The 18,345-nt window shown below is 43.6% G+C and overlaps 1 protein-coding gene across 4 annotated transcripts in view; it reads right to left on the bottom strand.

Annotated features, from left to right (window-relative positions):
- ldlrad3 (low density lipoprotein receptor class A domain containing 3) overlaps positions 1-18,345 on the bottom strand; it is a 143,445-nt gene that overhangs the window by 56,075 nt on the left and 69,025 nt on the right. For 2 of the 4 annotated variants that reach the window (XM_072272199.1, XM_072272200.1), the window contains exons 2-4: positions 12,216-12,362; positions 7,496-7,621; positions 848-982 (exon numbers count right to left, since the gene is read on the bottom strand). In XM_072272199.1, coding sequence (XP_072128300.1) covers positions 848-982; positions 7,496-7,621; positions 12,216-12,362 — 408 coding nt within the window. The remainder of the gene's footprint in view (positions 1-847; positions 983-7,495; positions 7,622-12,215; positions 12,363-18,345) is intronic. The other 2 variants (XM_072272201.1, XM_072272203.1) reach the window with 1 other exon arrangement.

The raw sequence follows: 18,345 nt of genomic DNA, 5'->3' as shown, positions 1-18,345 counted from the left end.
CAGACCAAATGTCTGAAATGCATAAGTGATGAGATTTTTGTCTTTGAACTGGCCGTACGCAGAGCAAGACTGGCCAAAGGTAACCCGGCATGGGATCAGGAAGAGTTGATCTAGCAGGACACTTGCAAATCGGCTTATGTTGACGCTGAAAATATGTGCGGTGGCTCTGCTGAAACCAATCAAGAATGCTGTAAAACATCGGCAGAGCAACATCCACAATTCATTTCTGGTACTTTTAAAGCTTTGTTCCTGTTGATTATCTAATGGGCAAGAGTCTAACACAAGGAAACACAAAGCAGAAAGAGGGCTGACTGGCAAGTCACAGCAGGCTGCACTAATCTAATCAGAGACACATTCTCACTCAGCAGGCAACCACAGACCCAGAAATCATCCTAATGATAAACCTTTACAGCACCAAGTCCAACTGAATACTGTGCACCCACCATTTTGTACTCAGACTGCAAAGCTTTTGCACACACACACACACACACACACACACACACACACACACTGAAGAGGACAACATGCCTCTGTACTTATAAATAACAAGGGTTTCACATGCACACAACTCACAAGGTCTGCCTATTCAAGTTTGCAGAAGGTTTTATGCTTAATGCTATACGGACCATGCAGGTTATACACATTCCAGACTCTAGATGGAGTTAACATACTGACGGATCAGAACGAGAGGGATAAATAATTGAGATACTGAGCGGAAGGTAAAAAGAGTTTCACATTAGCAAGGCCAGAAATTAACTATCCGCTTTGCTCCACTTCAGCCAGGTTTACCATGGCAAAATATTTTGTGATCCTGAATATCGTCTACTCTTGGAGAGAAGCACCGTACCTGGTGAGATCTCACAGTCATCTTCATCACTATTGTCCTGGCAGTTGTTCACTCCGTCACAAAGGAAGCTCTTGTCGACACACCTTCCGTTCTTACAGTGGAAACGGGCTGTTGAACATAACAGGGGATTTGCTGCTACGAAACAGAAATAGTATTAGAGATTTACAGAAATAACCAGCTGACAGCGATTGAAGACAAAACTGCTTGTTACACGGTGCTACTTGACTGAAATTATCTAAACAAAATAAGCCAAATTCAAAGACAAAAGTGCTGATGACTGGGCTATAGTTATTCTGTAAAGAGCTGGAACATGGATATTGATAGACACAATTCCATTAAACCATCGTCTACAGACATACAATTTTTTGTGCTGCACCATTTCAGCAGCCCATTTCTCATGCTGTACGATAATTGGAAAATTGCTTTTAAATACTTCAAGCGGTCTGCAGTAAAAATCTCACATTACACCAGGGCCTGAACTAGTCGTATATAGTGACAAACTGTCAGGGTCACACAGTATGACACACAAGCTTGTGTGTTATGCAGTGATGGGCAATAACACTGCTATAAAGAAGACATAGTCATGATATTGTAGATGGATGGATGCAGACACAATCTTATACAAGAAGAGGGACCCACCGCAGGTTTTAAAGGAATTAATATGGATACAGTTTGTCATACAGAGATGGATATCACACTCTATATTAAATATTAACCAAGGCTTTGGTAAAATTCCTTAAGATACATCATTCAACACATGTTCAAACTCAGTCCTGGAGAATATTTTACTAACAGAACATTCTACCATGAACAGATTTAAAATATTGTTTGCAATCATTTGTTCTCCTGCAACTGTGAACCATCAGTGAGAATTGCAAAGGAATTTATTCAGACCCATTCATTGATTAGCCAATAAACTGAAGACAAGTCAGCCATCTCTTGATTTGCAACTGGACGTTCTCTCTTCTCCCCTCTCCCATCGGGAGCCTGAAAACAGAAACCACCAGGCTCAAGGCCAGCTTCTACCCTGCTGCTACATTAGTTTTAGTTCCATAAGCTAAACTCTTGACCTCACAATCCATCTTATGATCTTACACCTTGTTGTTTACCTGTTGGAGGTGGAGTTAAGATGGCACTAAACGGCCACTCCTTTGCTTGCATCTTTGGAAAGGTATCTACTTCCACCTTTAATATCTTTATTTTTTTTCCGTTCAGGGTTCTTTTGAAGACCCTGACCTGGAGTTACACACAGACTTCGGTTCTTTGTGGGAATGGGACCTGTTCTCGGGGTTTCAGGACTGGCCATTATTGCTTGACATGCCAAGGGTTCGGACTCAGAGTCCAGCTCGAATTTGAGAGCCCAAGATCTCGGGGCTCTGGAAGCGGGCGGATCAAGGGTCCGTGTCACGGCAGGACACTCCTGTGTTGTCAGGGAGGCCGGAAAATCTTTCGCTGTGGGCCCGAAGACCCGAGATCTTTGCGATCTTCAGGCACAGAACTCGTAAAAAGCAACAAAATGGACTTTTTAAACATCGTAAACCAACAGGCTGTTGTTATGTCTCCTGCTCGTTATGAAAATGGGGGACACCTCCCTCTCCCTTATTAGGGAGAGAGAGAACCTGTGGTTTGTCGAATGCTGGATGAAATGCGATAGTCTTTGGGGTAACTGCAAGTCTGTGTCTTTGCTATTGCTTAGCTCACGCTTGTGCTCGGTAGCGGGTGCGCTTTTTGTTTGCTGGAAGGGGAGAGGGGATTGTAGCTTGCTGCCACTTACACACGGGGGGGAACTGGGGGGTGAACTTTGGTGTTCTCATGTCTAACTGTCGTTCATTCTTTGGGGCACTTCTCTGTTTTTGTGAGTGCTTATGAAGAAAAAGCATTTCAGGGATGTATATTGTATACATTTCTCTGACATTAAATTGGACCTTTAAAACCAAAACTGCACCTTCTCTGTGCCTGTTACACTTTATTCTGCATTCTGTTATTACTTTACCTTGCACTGGGTAGTGATCTGATCTGTGTGAACAGAATGCAAGGCAAGTTTTTCACTCTACCTCAGCAGATGTGGCAATAATAGACCTATTTCATTTATAGTGTTACTGTTGTTCAAAGTAGTGGTGGCTGGATATCCTGGTCTACTACATCCCTCCCTCCATGCTACGGCATGGTCTTCACTAAGAAGCTCAGGGTCAATAACCTACTTACGCACAGGAAAGTCATTGCCATCCAAATGTCCAAACCAAACTTATCTTTAGGCTTCTTTTACTGAAAGTGTACGATGATCAGAACAGGCTATGAAAGTAATGTATATTGTTGGGTAATTGGGGATGGGAAGAGAGGAGGTGATCCTTGGGGTTGGGAATGGGTAACGTGGGGAAAGACAGTGGAGAAGTGCAGAGTGAAACAAAAGCTGCAGATGCTGGAACTCTGAAATAAAAACATACAGAATGCTAGAAACATTCAGCAGATCGAAACGTTGACTGCACTGTTTTCCATAGATGCTGCCTGGCCTGCTGAACTCCTCCAGCATTGTGTGTGTGTAAATCAGACATCATGGTGGTTTGGGCTGTCCTGTTTGATGGGCTGGGCATCTCCAGGGCTCCAGTGGTTAGATCAGGGATGCCAGCTGAAAGAGACCCTGCTCAACACCCCCCCCCCCACCACCTCAGTCCCCTCCACCAGCAAACCAGTTTATTGCATGAAAGGATTTAAGTAGTCAACCTTGGCACTATGCAAAAGTTACTCCTCCACAATAAAACACACACAAAAAAATGCTACTCTGTAAATCTGAAATTAAAACAGAAAATGCTGTAAGTACTTAGTGGGTCAGGCAGCATCTGAGGAGGGAGGAGCACAGGTAGTGTTTCAGGCCAGTAACCCTTCCATGGTGCTTGGCGTTTTCCCCTCCATCCAAACCCACATCCCTGGCTGGCATGGATAATAACTTCAGTCCAGAGGAAGCTCACTAAAATGATACATGCCTCTACAAGATACTTGGAGGACCGTCAGACCTTCCAACACCTGCTTCTGTTGCTGAAGGGCTCTGCGGGGTGCTGTGGACGCAAATCTAATGCATCCTTCGTTAACTTGGTCTTTAAAGCGGGGCTGGACAATGGAGGCCTGCGCCGATCTTCACTGAATGGAGCAATGTGCCACAGAGACTTGCAGATGGAGGATACTCAGGCACGTTGCTTAAGTGTTATTGCATCACCTCAGTCAACAGCTGACATCAGTGACCACCCTACTTTGTACATAAATAAAACTTCCTCACTTACCCAACAACACAATCGGCTGCTTTCCTCTACAAGAATACTCTAGAAGTCACCATCACTTCTCCAAAAGGTATACCCACCAATCGACCTCGCTCATGCCTCACTCATGCAGATGGCCACAAGTTTTCAACAGCTTGGCAGTAGTCCAGTCAAGGTGCAGGAATTCACAGCTCCGTCATTCCAACAAGCAGCAGAGTAAGCTCTCGACTTGTTTTCTTGGTGCCAGAGGCGAGGATTCAGATTGTCCTGGACCTTCCACCATGGGATTCAGTATCTCCTGGACCTTCCACCCTGGGATTCAGTGTCTCCTGGACCTTCCACCATGGGATTCAGTATCTCCTGGACCTTCCACCATGGGATTCAGTATCTCCTGGACCTTCCACCATGGGATTCAGTGTCCCCTGGACCTTCCATCATGGGATTCAGTGTCCCCTGGACCTTCCACCATGGGATTCAGTGTCCCCTGGACCTTCCACCATGGGATTCAGTGTCCCCTGGACCTTCCACCATGGGATTCAGTATCTCCTGGACCTTCCACCCTACTCTGTGCAACTACATCCCGTCTGCAGCTCAGAAGCTGCCGGATTATTCTGAAAGCTTAGCACTGCTCTGAGTGATCTCCTGAGGCAGCTGTGACCGCTGTAGGAATGTCCATAACCAGATTAAACAGACTGGATGAAAGGTGTTGCTGGGACTTGAGGACCTGAGTTCTAGGGAAAGCTTCGGATTTTATTCCCGGGAGTGCAGGGGAATGAGGGGAAATCTTTTAGAGAGATACAAGATACAATTATGAGGGGTATAGATGGGGTAAATGTATGCAATCTTTTTCCCTTCAAGTTGGGTGAGACTAGAACTAGAGGTTATGGGTTTAGGATGAAAGGTGAACTACTTAAAGGAGGAACTTCCTCACCCAGCGGCTGGTGAGTGCAGAACGAACTGCTGGCAGAAGTGGTGGATTCAGGCTTTAACTGCTTCACAAGAGAAGATTGGATAGGTAGATAGATGTGGGGTATGAAGGACTATGGTGCAGTGCAGGTAGATGGGACTAGGCAGGATGTCAAGAAGGCTTGGACTAGATGGGCCAAAGGGCCTGTTTCTGTGCTATAGTATTCTATAAAAGAGCCAGAGATAAGGAGAGGTTCTATTTTACACAGTTTATGGTTTGGATCATATGACCTGAAGCAGATTCAGTAACACATTTCTGGTGAAACAGAATTAATAATTGTAGGGGATGTATTTGTTCTGGGAGGGGGCAAGGAAGAGAAACTAATTGCATAACTGCACTGAAGAACCATCACAAACTCAGTTCTGTGCCGTATCTTTCCTTTGCTTGATGTGACACCGAGAATCATGCCTTGCCTGGTGGTTCCTTGAACCTCTTCCCTCCTACCGGGAGTCACTGAGTCTCCAGGTACCCTCACTTCACCGGCCAGAACAAAGGTTGTCAACAGATGGCAGCCAGCAGTCATGTCCTCCGGGAGCAGGAAGGGTCAAAGGTGCTGAGATGACTTCACCACAGTGAAAGCACGGCAGTGAAGTCCTGAAGCTGTTTCCTTTTGCAGAAGACAAGAGAGTTGAATTAACACGCCATCGCTGGAGCACGCCAACAAATGGGGTCAGGGATAGATGACTGCAGACCGTCAAATACGATTAGATACAGTGATCTTACAGCTTTAAGGATGAGTAACCAGCGAAGCCCTGTGGAAGGTTTAGGGAGAAGACAACCATTGAAACCACTTTGATCAAATGCCTCCGATACAAGCTTTCCAGGAATTCTTGTTAATTCTTTGTCTACAGAGATGTGGAGGAACTTCTTCAGCTGGGTGGGAGATAAATCTCTGGGATTTATTGTCACAGATGGCTGTGGAAGGCCAAGTCATTGGGTACATTTAAAGCAGAGGTTGACAGGTTCTTGATTAGTTGGGGCGTCAAAGGTTACGGGGAGAAGTCAGGTGAATGGGGTTGAGAGGAATAATAAATCAGCCATGATTGAATGATAGAGCAGACTCAATGGGCCAAATGCCCTAATTCTGCTCTTTGTGCTTTGGTCTTGCACAGGTTTTGATTCAGTGCTCCCTGTCCACTAGGATTCTCTTATAGTCTTCAGAAATGTCGTCAGGGTGAGGTGATCGAGTGAGTGTGAAAATGAGAGTATTAGATACTAATACAAATCCCCATTGCAAGGTGGTTGCTGCAGTTGTGACCAAAACAGTGACGTGTAACATCCTGTCAGTCAGTCAGTCAGCACAAAATGTTCTGACAGGATAAACTCAAGGATTCACAATGCATCACAATATGTTCCTGCAGCAACAATCAGGCTGTTCCTTAGAATGGTAGTAATCCTTGGACCCTTCGGGATTACAAAATGACACTGGGTAAATTAGGTGAACCTTTCTAAAGGATCCAAAGTGGCAGGGGACAGTAAATTGGTGTCTGTCTAGAAGAGTGAACACACACGGTCAGCGAGTGCTGTGTGCCTACTTGAGGGCTACAAGAGGCTAGAAATAGCAAAGGGAATGAAAAGGCACGGAGCAGGTTCAGGAATGTCAGAAATGAGACAAAGTTTAGAATTCCCAGATGTCCACATCAATCACCAATTCACCAGAAATTAAGGATTAATCTTCAATAAAATCAGCTGTGGCACCTTATTTACTCCTACTGTTATAAGAGTCTTGAAGGGACATGGTTATTGACAACAATGAACTCTTAATCAATCATTCTACCTTGCCGTGGACCCTCTGCCTATTTGCCTACCTAGACTGCACTTTCTCTGTCAATGTAACACTACATTCTACATTGCTTTTTTGCGGTTCTACTACCTCAACGCACTTGCGTCTGGAATGATCTCTCTGTGACCAAAACCTTTTCACTCTATCTCACTAAAAGTGTCAATAGGAACCAATTACCGATTCTTTTAACTACAGTTTTGGCCCTTTTGCTTTATTTACCACACAGTAAAAACACAGGGAAAGTAAATCTCACTCAGCCAAACTAACGGAGGAGGAAAAATTATGTGATGAATCCTCCAGGAATAAATGGAAACCAAGATAAAAATTCTCCAACTGTTGGGGTGTGGAATTAAAATCCCACAGGCCTAATTATGGGCTACCAGGGTTAGTCAGACACAAGAAAGTCTGCAGATGGTGGAAATTCCAAAGCAATGCACACAAATTGCTGGAGGAACTCAGCAGGCCAGGCAGCATCTGTGGAGAAGACACACTTTGGGCAGAAGGGTCTCGGCCTGAAATGTCAATTATTTACTCTTTTCCATAGATGCTGCCTGGCTTGCTGAGCTCATCCAGCATTTTGTGTGCATCACCAGGGTCAGTCTCTTCCTTTCAAAACTATAGACTAATCTGGTAATAGAAGAACTTACTGCAGTTTTCTTCATCACTGCCATCTGGACAATCCTCGAATCCGTTACACCGGAAACGCCCGATAATACAATGCACGCCACTGGCGCAGGGGTAAAAGGTTGGAGCACATTTGGATTTGACTCTTGCTGTAGGACAATGAGATAAAAAGATGAGAGAGAAAACCAAAGCAAAAGTTAAGATGACACACAGATATATTTCATCATGGGCGCAAAAATCTGCAGGTCACGAAACCTTAAGCCGTGAACTTCCATTAAAAAAAAACAGGTCTACCCTGACCACTCACCCATCATGAGAAAAAATTGCAATCCGTTTTAAATCATCGTATTAGAAATAATGCCTGAGCAAGTCAGCCAATAAATTTATCCCTCCCTCTGCCTGCACTGCCTTTCCCATCAGACATCCCTGGGTAAGGGAGAGATCTGTCACCTGTGATTTAACACTCCACTTTCCAACAGCCCCTCTTTCTTTCGCCGTCCACCTCTGCAAAATTATTGAGAAGATCGGCCAAAATGCAACTTGGTGTCAAAAACAGAACAGCAGGTAATTCCAGGTGGAAAGTACATAGTGTGCTTGAACCCTACCAGCAATGAAAGAGGTTGCAGAGTTGGACGTGTGAATGGGGCATTAAGTGCTTCAGGGTACTAATATAAAGGTCAGTGGGGTTCTCCCTGACGTGCAGGTACTTATTTAACTGTGAACAACAACTAAAGGAGCTTATCTGGTATCTTTAGTGTGATCTTGCTGTGTGTAGAGCAGCAGCTGATTTTCCTATCTAATTTTGGGATGGAGAATGAATATTGACTTTGCCAACAAGGTCTACAACCTGTGAAAAAAATGGCTATTGAAGACTGGGATTTCTTTAAGTCTTCAAGTGCATCCTGCACATGCAATGTTCACTATTATACAGGGTTCCCTATCTTTTTCATGCCATGGGCCCCTATCATTAACTGAGGGCTCCATAGACCCCAGGGTGGGAACCCCTGTTAAATAGATGGAGCTGATGCCACAGCTCCAGCAGCCCAGGCTCAATCCTGACTTCTGGTGCCCAGTTTGTGCAAAGTCTGCACAGTTCTCCCTGTGACCGTGAGGGCTTCCTCCAGGTACTCCAGTTTTCCCCCACATCCACAAGATGCTTGGGTTGGTGAGTTATATGGCCATTGTAAATGATCCCTAGTGTGTGGGTGAGGGGTAGAACCCGAGGGGGGTGGGAGAAGTTTATGGGAATATGGAGAGATTGATTTCAGGTTTAGCATAGCATTAATGTAAATGGGTTGGCAAGGACCTGATGGGCTGAAGGGCCTGTTTCTGTGTGGTCCAACTCCACGTGAATATTTCACTAACAAACTGGAGGCAGGAATAATCCAGCATCTATTGCTACTGGTCAGAACTTGCAAAGCCTGTGCTACAGAGTGACAAGAGATGATGTATGATCAGGAACTCTGAGACCCTATTCCTCTGCCTAGGTTCAGAGGCTGAGAGGGATTGGGGATGGGATAAATTTAAAGCCATCCTACAGTTTTTTTATATTGGGTTATTTGCCCGATCTTTCTCATTTTCTTTTGTGCAGGGAGGGGATTTGAGGGTTGAAGTGCCTGCTCTGTTTTTGTTTGTTTTTTTGCATGGGAGAGAGGATTTGGGGGCCGATGTGCCTATTCTGTTTTTGTTCTTATTTTTGTGCGGGGAGAGGGGATTTGGGGGTTGACGACTGTGCTGCCTTTCTTTTCTTTTTTGGTTTCATGGCTATCTGGAGAAGAAGAGCTTCAGAGTTGTATACTTTGATAATAAATAAACGAACCTTTGGTTCTCAGGTTACTCTCACACACCTCACTGTTGTTAAACAATTGTTTTAACATAAGACACTGACTGATCATAAGTTCAACACCCCAGCACATCGAAAGCTCCAGATCATTAACAACTACCTGATTGAAAAAGTTGGTCCAATAAACATGCTACTCCTTCTGACGCATGCCTAACACGGCTTTGTCTGTTGCTTCAGAACCAGGGACACCTCCTAATGGGATCAACTTCCTTCTACATACCCCCAAGCAGACCATATGTATTTCCAGTGATGCGTGCTCCATCACCTCTCCGCAAGAAAAAAAAACCTATCTCGAATCATTAAACATGATTTGTTTTTAATAAATCTGGGCTGGTTCTTTTTCATTACTTCAATCTCCTTATTGAACTAATAAAGAAGAACCAGTCCAAATTTATTAAACTGCTTATTAATATTTCCCTTTTTAATATTTTTATAAAGCTTCTTCACGAGGTTAAAATGGAGTGTCAATCTACACAAGGAACTCAAGTGAACTGAGCTCCCCCAGCATATTGTTTGATGCTCCAAGTTACAGCATCTGCAGTCATGCCCATCTTCATTGAAGTTAAAATGACTAGCGTGCAGCTTCTGGACACGTTCTTGCACCCTGTTCTAAACAACAGTGTTGCATTGGGTTCTGCTGTGCCCTATGAAGATCGTCACGGAATAATTCACAAGAGTGGTAACAATCAGAATCAGAATTAGGTTTAATGTGGTCATTTTGTTTACTTGAGAAACATGGTGGAGGAGGGCGAGGAGTTGTTTTTGTAAGTTGTTCTTAATGTTGAAACCAAATATTTCATAGCTGTTTCCCCCAGCTTTAAGTCGATCCACATCGGTTAACACCACTTCAGGTACTTCCAGCACTGCTGCAAGCTAATGCTTAACTAGCTGGTGAGCTCTGATGCACAAATGGCAAACTGCTTGACCCTGTCCCTGCTTTTTGGGAGATTGAGAGAGCAAGAGGACCAACGTGAGCTAAGCTGGCTCTTCACTGCCTGGTATGGTGGTAGAGGCAAATACATTGGAGGCTTTTAAGAGACGTTTAGATAGGCACATGAAGACGAAGAAGATGCAGGGATAGGGAGATTGTGTAGATAGGAAGCATTATTATTTTTTTTTTTTTTAAAAGAGGTTTTTTAAATTTACTTTTTAGTTGGTTTTGTACGACATTGTGGGCCGAAGGGCCTGTATTTGTGCTGTACTGTTTGATGTTTTATGTTCTAAAACTAAACAATTTATTTCTTACTATGACATTGGGGACCTTTTGGTCCAATGGCTCCATGCTGGGTCCCAAAAGAGCCATTCCCTTGTTCCCCTGTAGTCCTGCAGATTGTTCTTTCTGAACTGCCAATCAAGTTCTACTTCAGTTTTTCTGTGACTTACCCGAAGGGTACTTTATAATAGCTAATTAACCCACCAACATGGCTTTGGAAACAAGAGTACTCACATGGTCACAGGAAGAGCATGCAAACTCAATACAGGCGGGGGTGGGGGGGGTGGAGAGACAGGTTCAAATTCTGGTCACTGAAGATGCGAGGCAGCTGACAAGTAAGGGTTTTCTGGATCATTGTACTGAGAGTGTACTAAACATTATCTTTATGTTGTTGCTTCTGTTGCCAACAAGAAAGGGGAAAAAGGGATTGAATTTATCTAATATTTTATATAACACCAACACGGGTAGATAGGGTGATAAAGAAGGTACAGCTTGCCTTCGTGGGACACTGAATGTGGAGTCAGAAGTTATGTTGCAGCTATATAAAGTTTTAGGTCAGGCTACATTTGGAACGTTGTCTGCAGATCTGGTTGCCCCATTTGCAGGAAGGACATGGCAGCAGAGGTTCACCATTTTGCTGACTGGCTCAGAGAGTTTTAACTGTGAGGAGAAGTTTGGACAAACTTGCATTGTTTTCTCTGGAGCATCAGAAGTTAAGGGGAGACTTGACAGAGGATATAAGATTACGAGAGGCACAGATAAGAATAAACTCTTCTTGGGCTTGCAGCTGGGTGCAGGTATTGATTATAACCGATGTTTCAATGACAACCTCTGTTTTCTCCATCAGGGATCCCCAGTGAAGATGGCAGAATTTGTCACTGAACCGTCAGTTATAATCGATACCTGTACCCGGCTGGAAGCCCGAGAAGAGTTTATTCGTTATATACGCTGGGAAAGCGCGAGATCCTTTTTTTCAGAGGCATAGATCCAGGGTTGAAATGTCAATAACTTGAGGACATGGCATTAAGGTGAGAGGGGGAAGCTTACAGGAGATGTGTGGAGTAAGGTTTTGTTTTAAAAACACTGAGAGTGGTGGGTGCCTGGTATATATTGCCAGGGGTGGTGGTAAAAAGCAGATGCAATGGTGGTATTTCAGAGGCTTTAAGGCAGACATGTGAAGATGTGGGCAGTGGAGGGGCGGAGGGATATGGCTCATGTGCCTCATTAGTTTAACTTGACATCATGATCAGCACAGAGGCTGGCGCTAAAGGGCCTGTTCCTGTTCTATGTTCCATTATCTTTCATGTCCTTGGGTTGTCACAAGAATGGATTACTGACTGCGCTTTTTTTTTACTTTTGGTTTTACTGCTGTAATGCAGGACCATAAAAGCAGTTGAAAGGTTCAATCTGTCACACGTGGCTATTTAAAGTCAGTGAAGGCTGGTAAACGCAAGTGCACAGAGCATTTAGTCCCTTTAGGCAATCCATCACATTTTTCCCCGACAGTAAAATATTTGGATGCTCTGTGATTTATTGCCAATCTGCTTCCATCTTTCAGCCGATGTGTGACTGACGACCACGTTCAGCGCAGACGATTATGAGCCTGAGAGAGAGTGAGGACATTAAACCACCTGCAGAAAATTTTGGAACAGGAACTGTCTACGAGAAACACAAAGCCATCACTCACGACACTCCTTTTCATCACTCTTGTCAAAGCAGTCTGGCTGGCCGTCACACTGCCAGGCCCCGGGAATACACCTGCCATCACTGCACATGAAGTTCCCCGGAATGTTGCACTCATTGGTAAAGTTGCTCCCAGGAATTAGCTGGCCTTCTGTTGAAAAGACAGTTCACAAGAGAGAAACTCAATCAGCAACAGGCCCATTTAGTAACATTCTTATGGATGAAATGCATTGGCATGGCCATAAATGGACATCCCTTTGTATGTGTTTACAGGCGCATGTGTGATTTCATGCCAATCTATGTAGGGGTTATCTATGTACATTTACATGTAAACTACATTTGCCAGTATTAGAACATGGAACAGTACTGGCTCTTCTATCTACAATGTTGTACTGACCTAAACCTAATCCATGATCAATCTAACCCTTCCCTCCTACATAGCCCATAATCCTTCATTGTTCTTTCATCCATGTGTCTACCCAATAATCTCTTAAATGTCCCTATCATATCAGCCTCTACCACCACCAATGACAGTGTGTTTCAAACACCTACCATTCTGTGTAAAAAAATTTACTGTACCTCTGAGATCTCCCCTAAACCTTCCTCCACTCACCTTAAAGGGACGTCCTCTCGTATTAGCCATTGCTGCTCTCTCTGTCCACTTTATCTATACCTCTCATAATCTTATGTACATCTACCAGTCCTCCATCGCTTCAAAGAGGAAACCCCTAGCTCGTAAGGCATGTTCTCCAATCCAGGCAACATCCCAGTCAATCCCCTCTGCAGCCTCTCCAATGCTTCCACACTCTGCTTAGAATGAAGCCACAATACTCCGTGTGGCCTTACCAGATTTTACAGAGCTGCGACATTACCTTGTGCTCTAAAAAGAACTCTGGTTAGTTTGAATATTCCTGTCGACGTGCAGACCAGCAGATAGTAGTTTAGATATTGCCACTGTAGATGTGTCTGAAGCCAGAGGTTACACAATAGGTTTAGAGGAAGGAGTAAGTATTTAGTAGGGACCTGAGGGAAACAGAGGGTGGTTTGAATCCAGAAGGGACTGTCTGAGAAGACAGTGGAGACAGATACCCTCACAACATTTATTCTGAATAGGCACTTGAATCACTCAGGTACAAGGACCAAGTGCGGGTAACTGCGAATAGTATAGATGATTGGAATTGACATGATTGGTTGAAGGGCCTCTTTATGTTTGGTACACCTCTATTATTCTTTATACTGTATGCCTTTTATTTCTGATCTGAATGTGTATGTGGGTATTACCATGCATGTGTGTTAGTGTGTGTGCACCTGTGTATACACGCAAGTGTGTGCATCTACATATTTCTACATTAAGCTATTACCATATGCATATGAATCTGCGCACAAGCATTATCTCGTGCATGAAACTGTGCGCATGTGGCCATTACAACATGTGAGAGAACCTGTGTGCATGTGACTACTACAATGTATGAGTGACCTGTGTGCATGCGACTATTACACCAGGTCTTTAATCAAAGCCAATACCATAACAGTAAAATAGCACTTCGCATTCCCATTCGGATATGTCCATACATGGCCTCATCTACTGCCATGATGAGGCTAAACTCAGGTTGGAGGAGCAACACCTCATATACCGTCTAGGTAGTATCCAGCCCCTTGGTATGAACATAGAATTCTCCAACTACCAGTAATTCCCTCCCCCCTCCCTTCCCCTATCCCTATTTCACTCTGCCCCCTCCCCCAGCTGCCTATCACCTCCCTTATGGTTCCGCCTCCTTCTACTACCCATTGTGCTTTCCCGTATTCCTTCTTCACCTTTCCTGCCTATCCCCTCCCTGCTTCCCCTCCCCCACCCCTTTATCTTTCCCCTTACTGGTTTTTCACCTGGAACCTACCAGACTTCTCCTTCCCACCCTCCCCCAACCTTCTTTATAGGGCCTCTGCCCCTTCCCTCTTCAGTCCTGACGAAGGGTTCCGGCCCGAAGCGTTGACTGATCTTTTCCACGGATGCTGCCCGACCTGCTGAGTTCCTCCAGTGTGTTGTGAGTGTTGCTTTGACCCCAGCATCTGCAGAGTATTTTGTGTTTAGTAAAATAGCACTACAGTGCAGTCGATACTTGCTTAGCTTTTTATATAAAATATCAGCAATAACGGCAAATAAACTTGCAGGCTCAGTGTATGCTAGGCAAGGTTACAACAGGGCTGTGGGGCTCAGTACCATATCAAACTCACATTCTCGGCCCCAGGTCTTGAGAGCCTTTCAAGTGAGGCACACTGAAAGAATGCCTACCAACATTTAGAAAAACTGCTTTAAACAGAATTTACTGCTACTATAGAGGCATCACAAGGATTTCAAACCAAACAGTGATGTCCCTGACAGAGCACCTCAAGTAACCAAGAAATCCTGCAAGCCGATTGATCTTTTGAGATGTTATTCCCTGACGTTTAGATCTTTACTCTATTGTTGCTGAAGCTCACATTTGATCTGGTTGTAGAACTCGCGTGTTGAGGAAAATGCTTGGAGACGAACGAGTGATACTGATCAGGTAAACTACAGCATGCATGGTCTGGGGTGTCAGCAATATCAAATGTGCTTTTTACCAGAAGACAGATAGAAGTAAAGGACTTTTTTTTAAACCAAGACTTTTTCACCCACCATTTAATGCTCACTGATCTACATTAATTCCCAGTCTGGCAATGCCTCCAGATTAAAATTTAAAGCCTTATTTTGTTCACTTAGACTTTCACTCTTGCCTAATTACTGTAGTTGTCACTAGCCATACAATCTCTGAGAGAAAGACAGTTCTCTGAGCTCCCCTGACTGACTAGTCCATGATCTCTCATATTCTCTTTTTACACCATTCTAATTCTCCGTCTTTGTGACTTTCTTTAAAATCCATTTCATTCACCAACCAAGCTTTGTCGCCCTGACCTAACATCACCCCAGATACCTCAGTGTCAGATTGTGCAGGCTAATGCCCCTGTTAAAAGTCCTGTAATGTTCCACTAAGTTTAGGGCACAAAAAGGACACAAGCACCATTGTTTTTTTTAAATTGGATGCTGACTAACTGCTGCATATTTCCAGCATTTTTACATTTCATTTCACATTGCAAATATTTGCAGCATTCCTGAATTTGGAACAGTGTTACTCAAAGCTTATCCCTGAAATTGGGGGGGGGGGGTTAATTTCCTCATCCACACCCCTCACACTGCCAATGCAGAAAGTACTGTAACAGTCCGAATACAAAATATTTTAGCAACTGGGGACAATATCAAGATGACAACTCAGGAGTATTCAGAACCTCATTTTCAACAAAACCTCCAACTGATCACTGCTCTTTTAAGACATGGCTAGGACATGAGGGCATGGTTTGCAAAATTCCTGTTGTGGAAAATAATCACAAAGATTTTGTGCGCACACAATATTTATGTTGCTCTGTCGCCTATTTTGGGTTGATAATTAACAACACTCAGTGGTTGAATGAGTCACAGCAAGTAACTGATGAAAATTTTACCGAGGGGATGTCTGCTTCCCGTCTTGAAACCACACAGCATAGAAGTAAGCCATTCAGCCCATCAAACCTGCATTACTAGCTTTATATTAACTCCATTTTATTCTCCCCACATTTGTATTGACTCCCTCAGATTCCACCACTCACTTCCACACTTGAGAGTAATTTTCAGTAGCCAATTAACACACTTTGAGATATTGGAGGAAACCAGGAAACCTCAGAGAGAATGTGAAAACATCACTTTGACACACTAGACACTGGGATTGAACCACAAAGTGAAGGTTGAGTTACTATCGTCATATGCACAAGTACGTGTTTGCATAGGTGCAGAGAAAACCTGGTCTGGTGCACAGACTGTACTCGTACAACCACATAGTCACCATGGTTAAGGAAGCTAACCAACACCTCTGCTTCCTCAAGACGCTAAAGAAATTTGGCTTGTCCCCATCAACCTTTACCAATTTTTATTGATGCATCTCGGCTTGGTATGGCAACTGCTCTGTAACCTACCATAAGAAATTGCAGAGAGTTGTGACTACTAATCGGCTGATCACGGAAACTAGCCTCTCCTCTATGGACTCTATCTATACTTTTTACTGCCTCGGAAAGCTGCCAGTACAATAAAAGTCCATAAAACCACAAGACACAGGAGCAGAATTAGGCTATTTGGCCCATCGAGTCTGCTACACCATTCAATCATGGTTGATCCTTTCCCACTCCTCCAGCCCCACTCCCCGGCCTTCTTCTGGTAACCTTTGATGCCATGTCCAATCAAGAATCTATTAAGCTCTGCCTTCAAATACACCCAACAACCTGGCCTCCACAGCTGTATGTAATAACAAATTCTGCAAATTCACCACCCTCTGGCTAAAGAAATTCCTCCACATCTCTGTTTTAAATGGACACCCCTCTATCCTGAGGCTGTGTCCTCTTTTTCTAGACACCACCACTATGGGAAACATCCTTTCTACATCTACTCTGTCTAAACCTTTCAACATTCCAAAGGTTTCAATGAGATCCCCCCTCATCCTTCTAAAGTTCAGTGAGTACAGACCCAGAGCCATCAAATGTTCCTCGTATGATAACCCTTTCATTTCTGTAATCATCCTTGTGAACCTGCTCTGGACCCACTCCAATATCAGCACATCTTTTCTCAGATGAGAAACCCAAAACTGTTCAAATATTCAAGTGAGACCCTACTGGTGCCTTATATAGCCTCAGCATTACATCCCTGCTCTTGTATTCTAGACCTCTTGAAATGAATGTTAACATTGCATTTGCATTCCTCACCACTGACTCAATGTGCAAGTTAACCTTTAGGGTGTTATGTACAAGGACTCCCAAGTCCTTTTGCATTTCAGGTTTTTGGATTTTCTCCCCGTTTAGAAAATATTCTGCACATTTATTTCTACTACCAAAGTGCATGATCATACATTTTGCAACATTGTATTTCATTTGCCATTCTCTCCCTCATTATCCTAATCTTCTAAGACCTTCTGCAGCTTGTTTCCTCAACCCTACCTGTCCCTCCATCAATCTTCGTATCATCTGCAAATAGCAACAAAGCTATCTATTTCATCATCTAAATCATTTATATACAGCACAAAAAGAAGTGAGCCCAACACTGACTCCTGCAGAACACCACTCATCAGTGACAGTTAACCAGAAAAGGATCCTTTTATTCCCATTTGCTGCCTCTACCAATCAGCCAATGCTCTAACCATGTTAGTAGCTTTTCTTGGTAAGCAGCCTCATGTGTGGCACCTTGTCAAAGGCCTTCTGAAAGTCAAAATATACATCCACTACATCCCCTTTATCTATCCTACTTGTAATCTCCTCAAAGAATTCCAACAGGTTTGTCAGGCAAGATTTTCCCTTAAAGAAATCATACTGACTTTGTCCTATCCTGTCCTGCATCACCAAGTACTCCATCACCTCATCCTTAACAATTGACTCCAACATCTTCCAAACCACTGAGGTCAGGCTAACTGGTCTATAATTTCCTTTCTACTGCCTTCCTCCTTACTTAAACAGTGGGGTGAGTTCTGCAATTTTCCAGTTCTCTGGCATCATGGCAGAGTCCACTGATTTTTGAAAGATCATTTCTAATGCCTCCACATTCTCTATTACTACCTCTTTCAGAACCCTGGGGTGAAGTTCATCTGTTCTGGTTGACTTATGTACCCTTAGGTCTTTCAGCTTTTTGAGGACCTTCTCCCTTGTAATACTAACTACACTCACTTCTCTTCCCTCACATCCTTAAACAACTGGCACACTGCTAGTATCTTCCACAGTGAAGAATGATGCAAAATACTCATTTAGTTCATCAGCCATCTCCTTGTCCCCAGTCCTGCTGAAGGATCTTGGCCCGAAATGTCAACTATGCTTTTCTCCATAGATGCTGCCTGGCCTTCTGAATTCCTCCATCATTTTGTATGTGTCCCTCGCCCCCATTATTATTTCTCCAGCCACATTTTCTAGTGGTCTTATATCCACTTTCATCTCTCTCTTTTTTATATATATATATATACTTGAATAAGGTTTTTCTATCCACTTTTATATTATTTGCTAGCTTGCTTTCATATTTCATCTTTTCCCTCCTAATGATTCTTTTAATTGCT

This window comes from Mobula birostris, chromosome 11, assembly GCF_030028105.1.
Source record: "Mobula birostris isolate sMobBir1 chromosome 11, sMobBir1.hap1, whole genome shotgun sequence".
Lineage (NCBI taxonomy): Eukaryota > Metazoa > Chordata > Chondrichthyes > Myliobatiformes > Myliobatidae > Mobula > Mobula birostris.
Note: the sequence above shows the minus strand (reverse complement) of the source record. Positions and strands in the feature narration are given on the sequence as shown.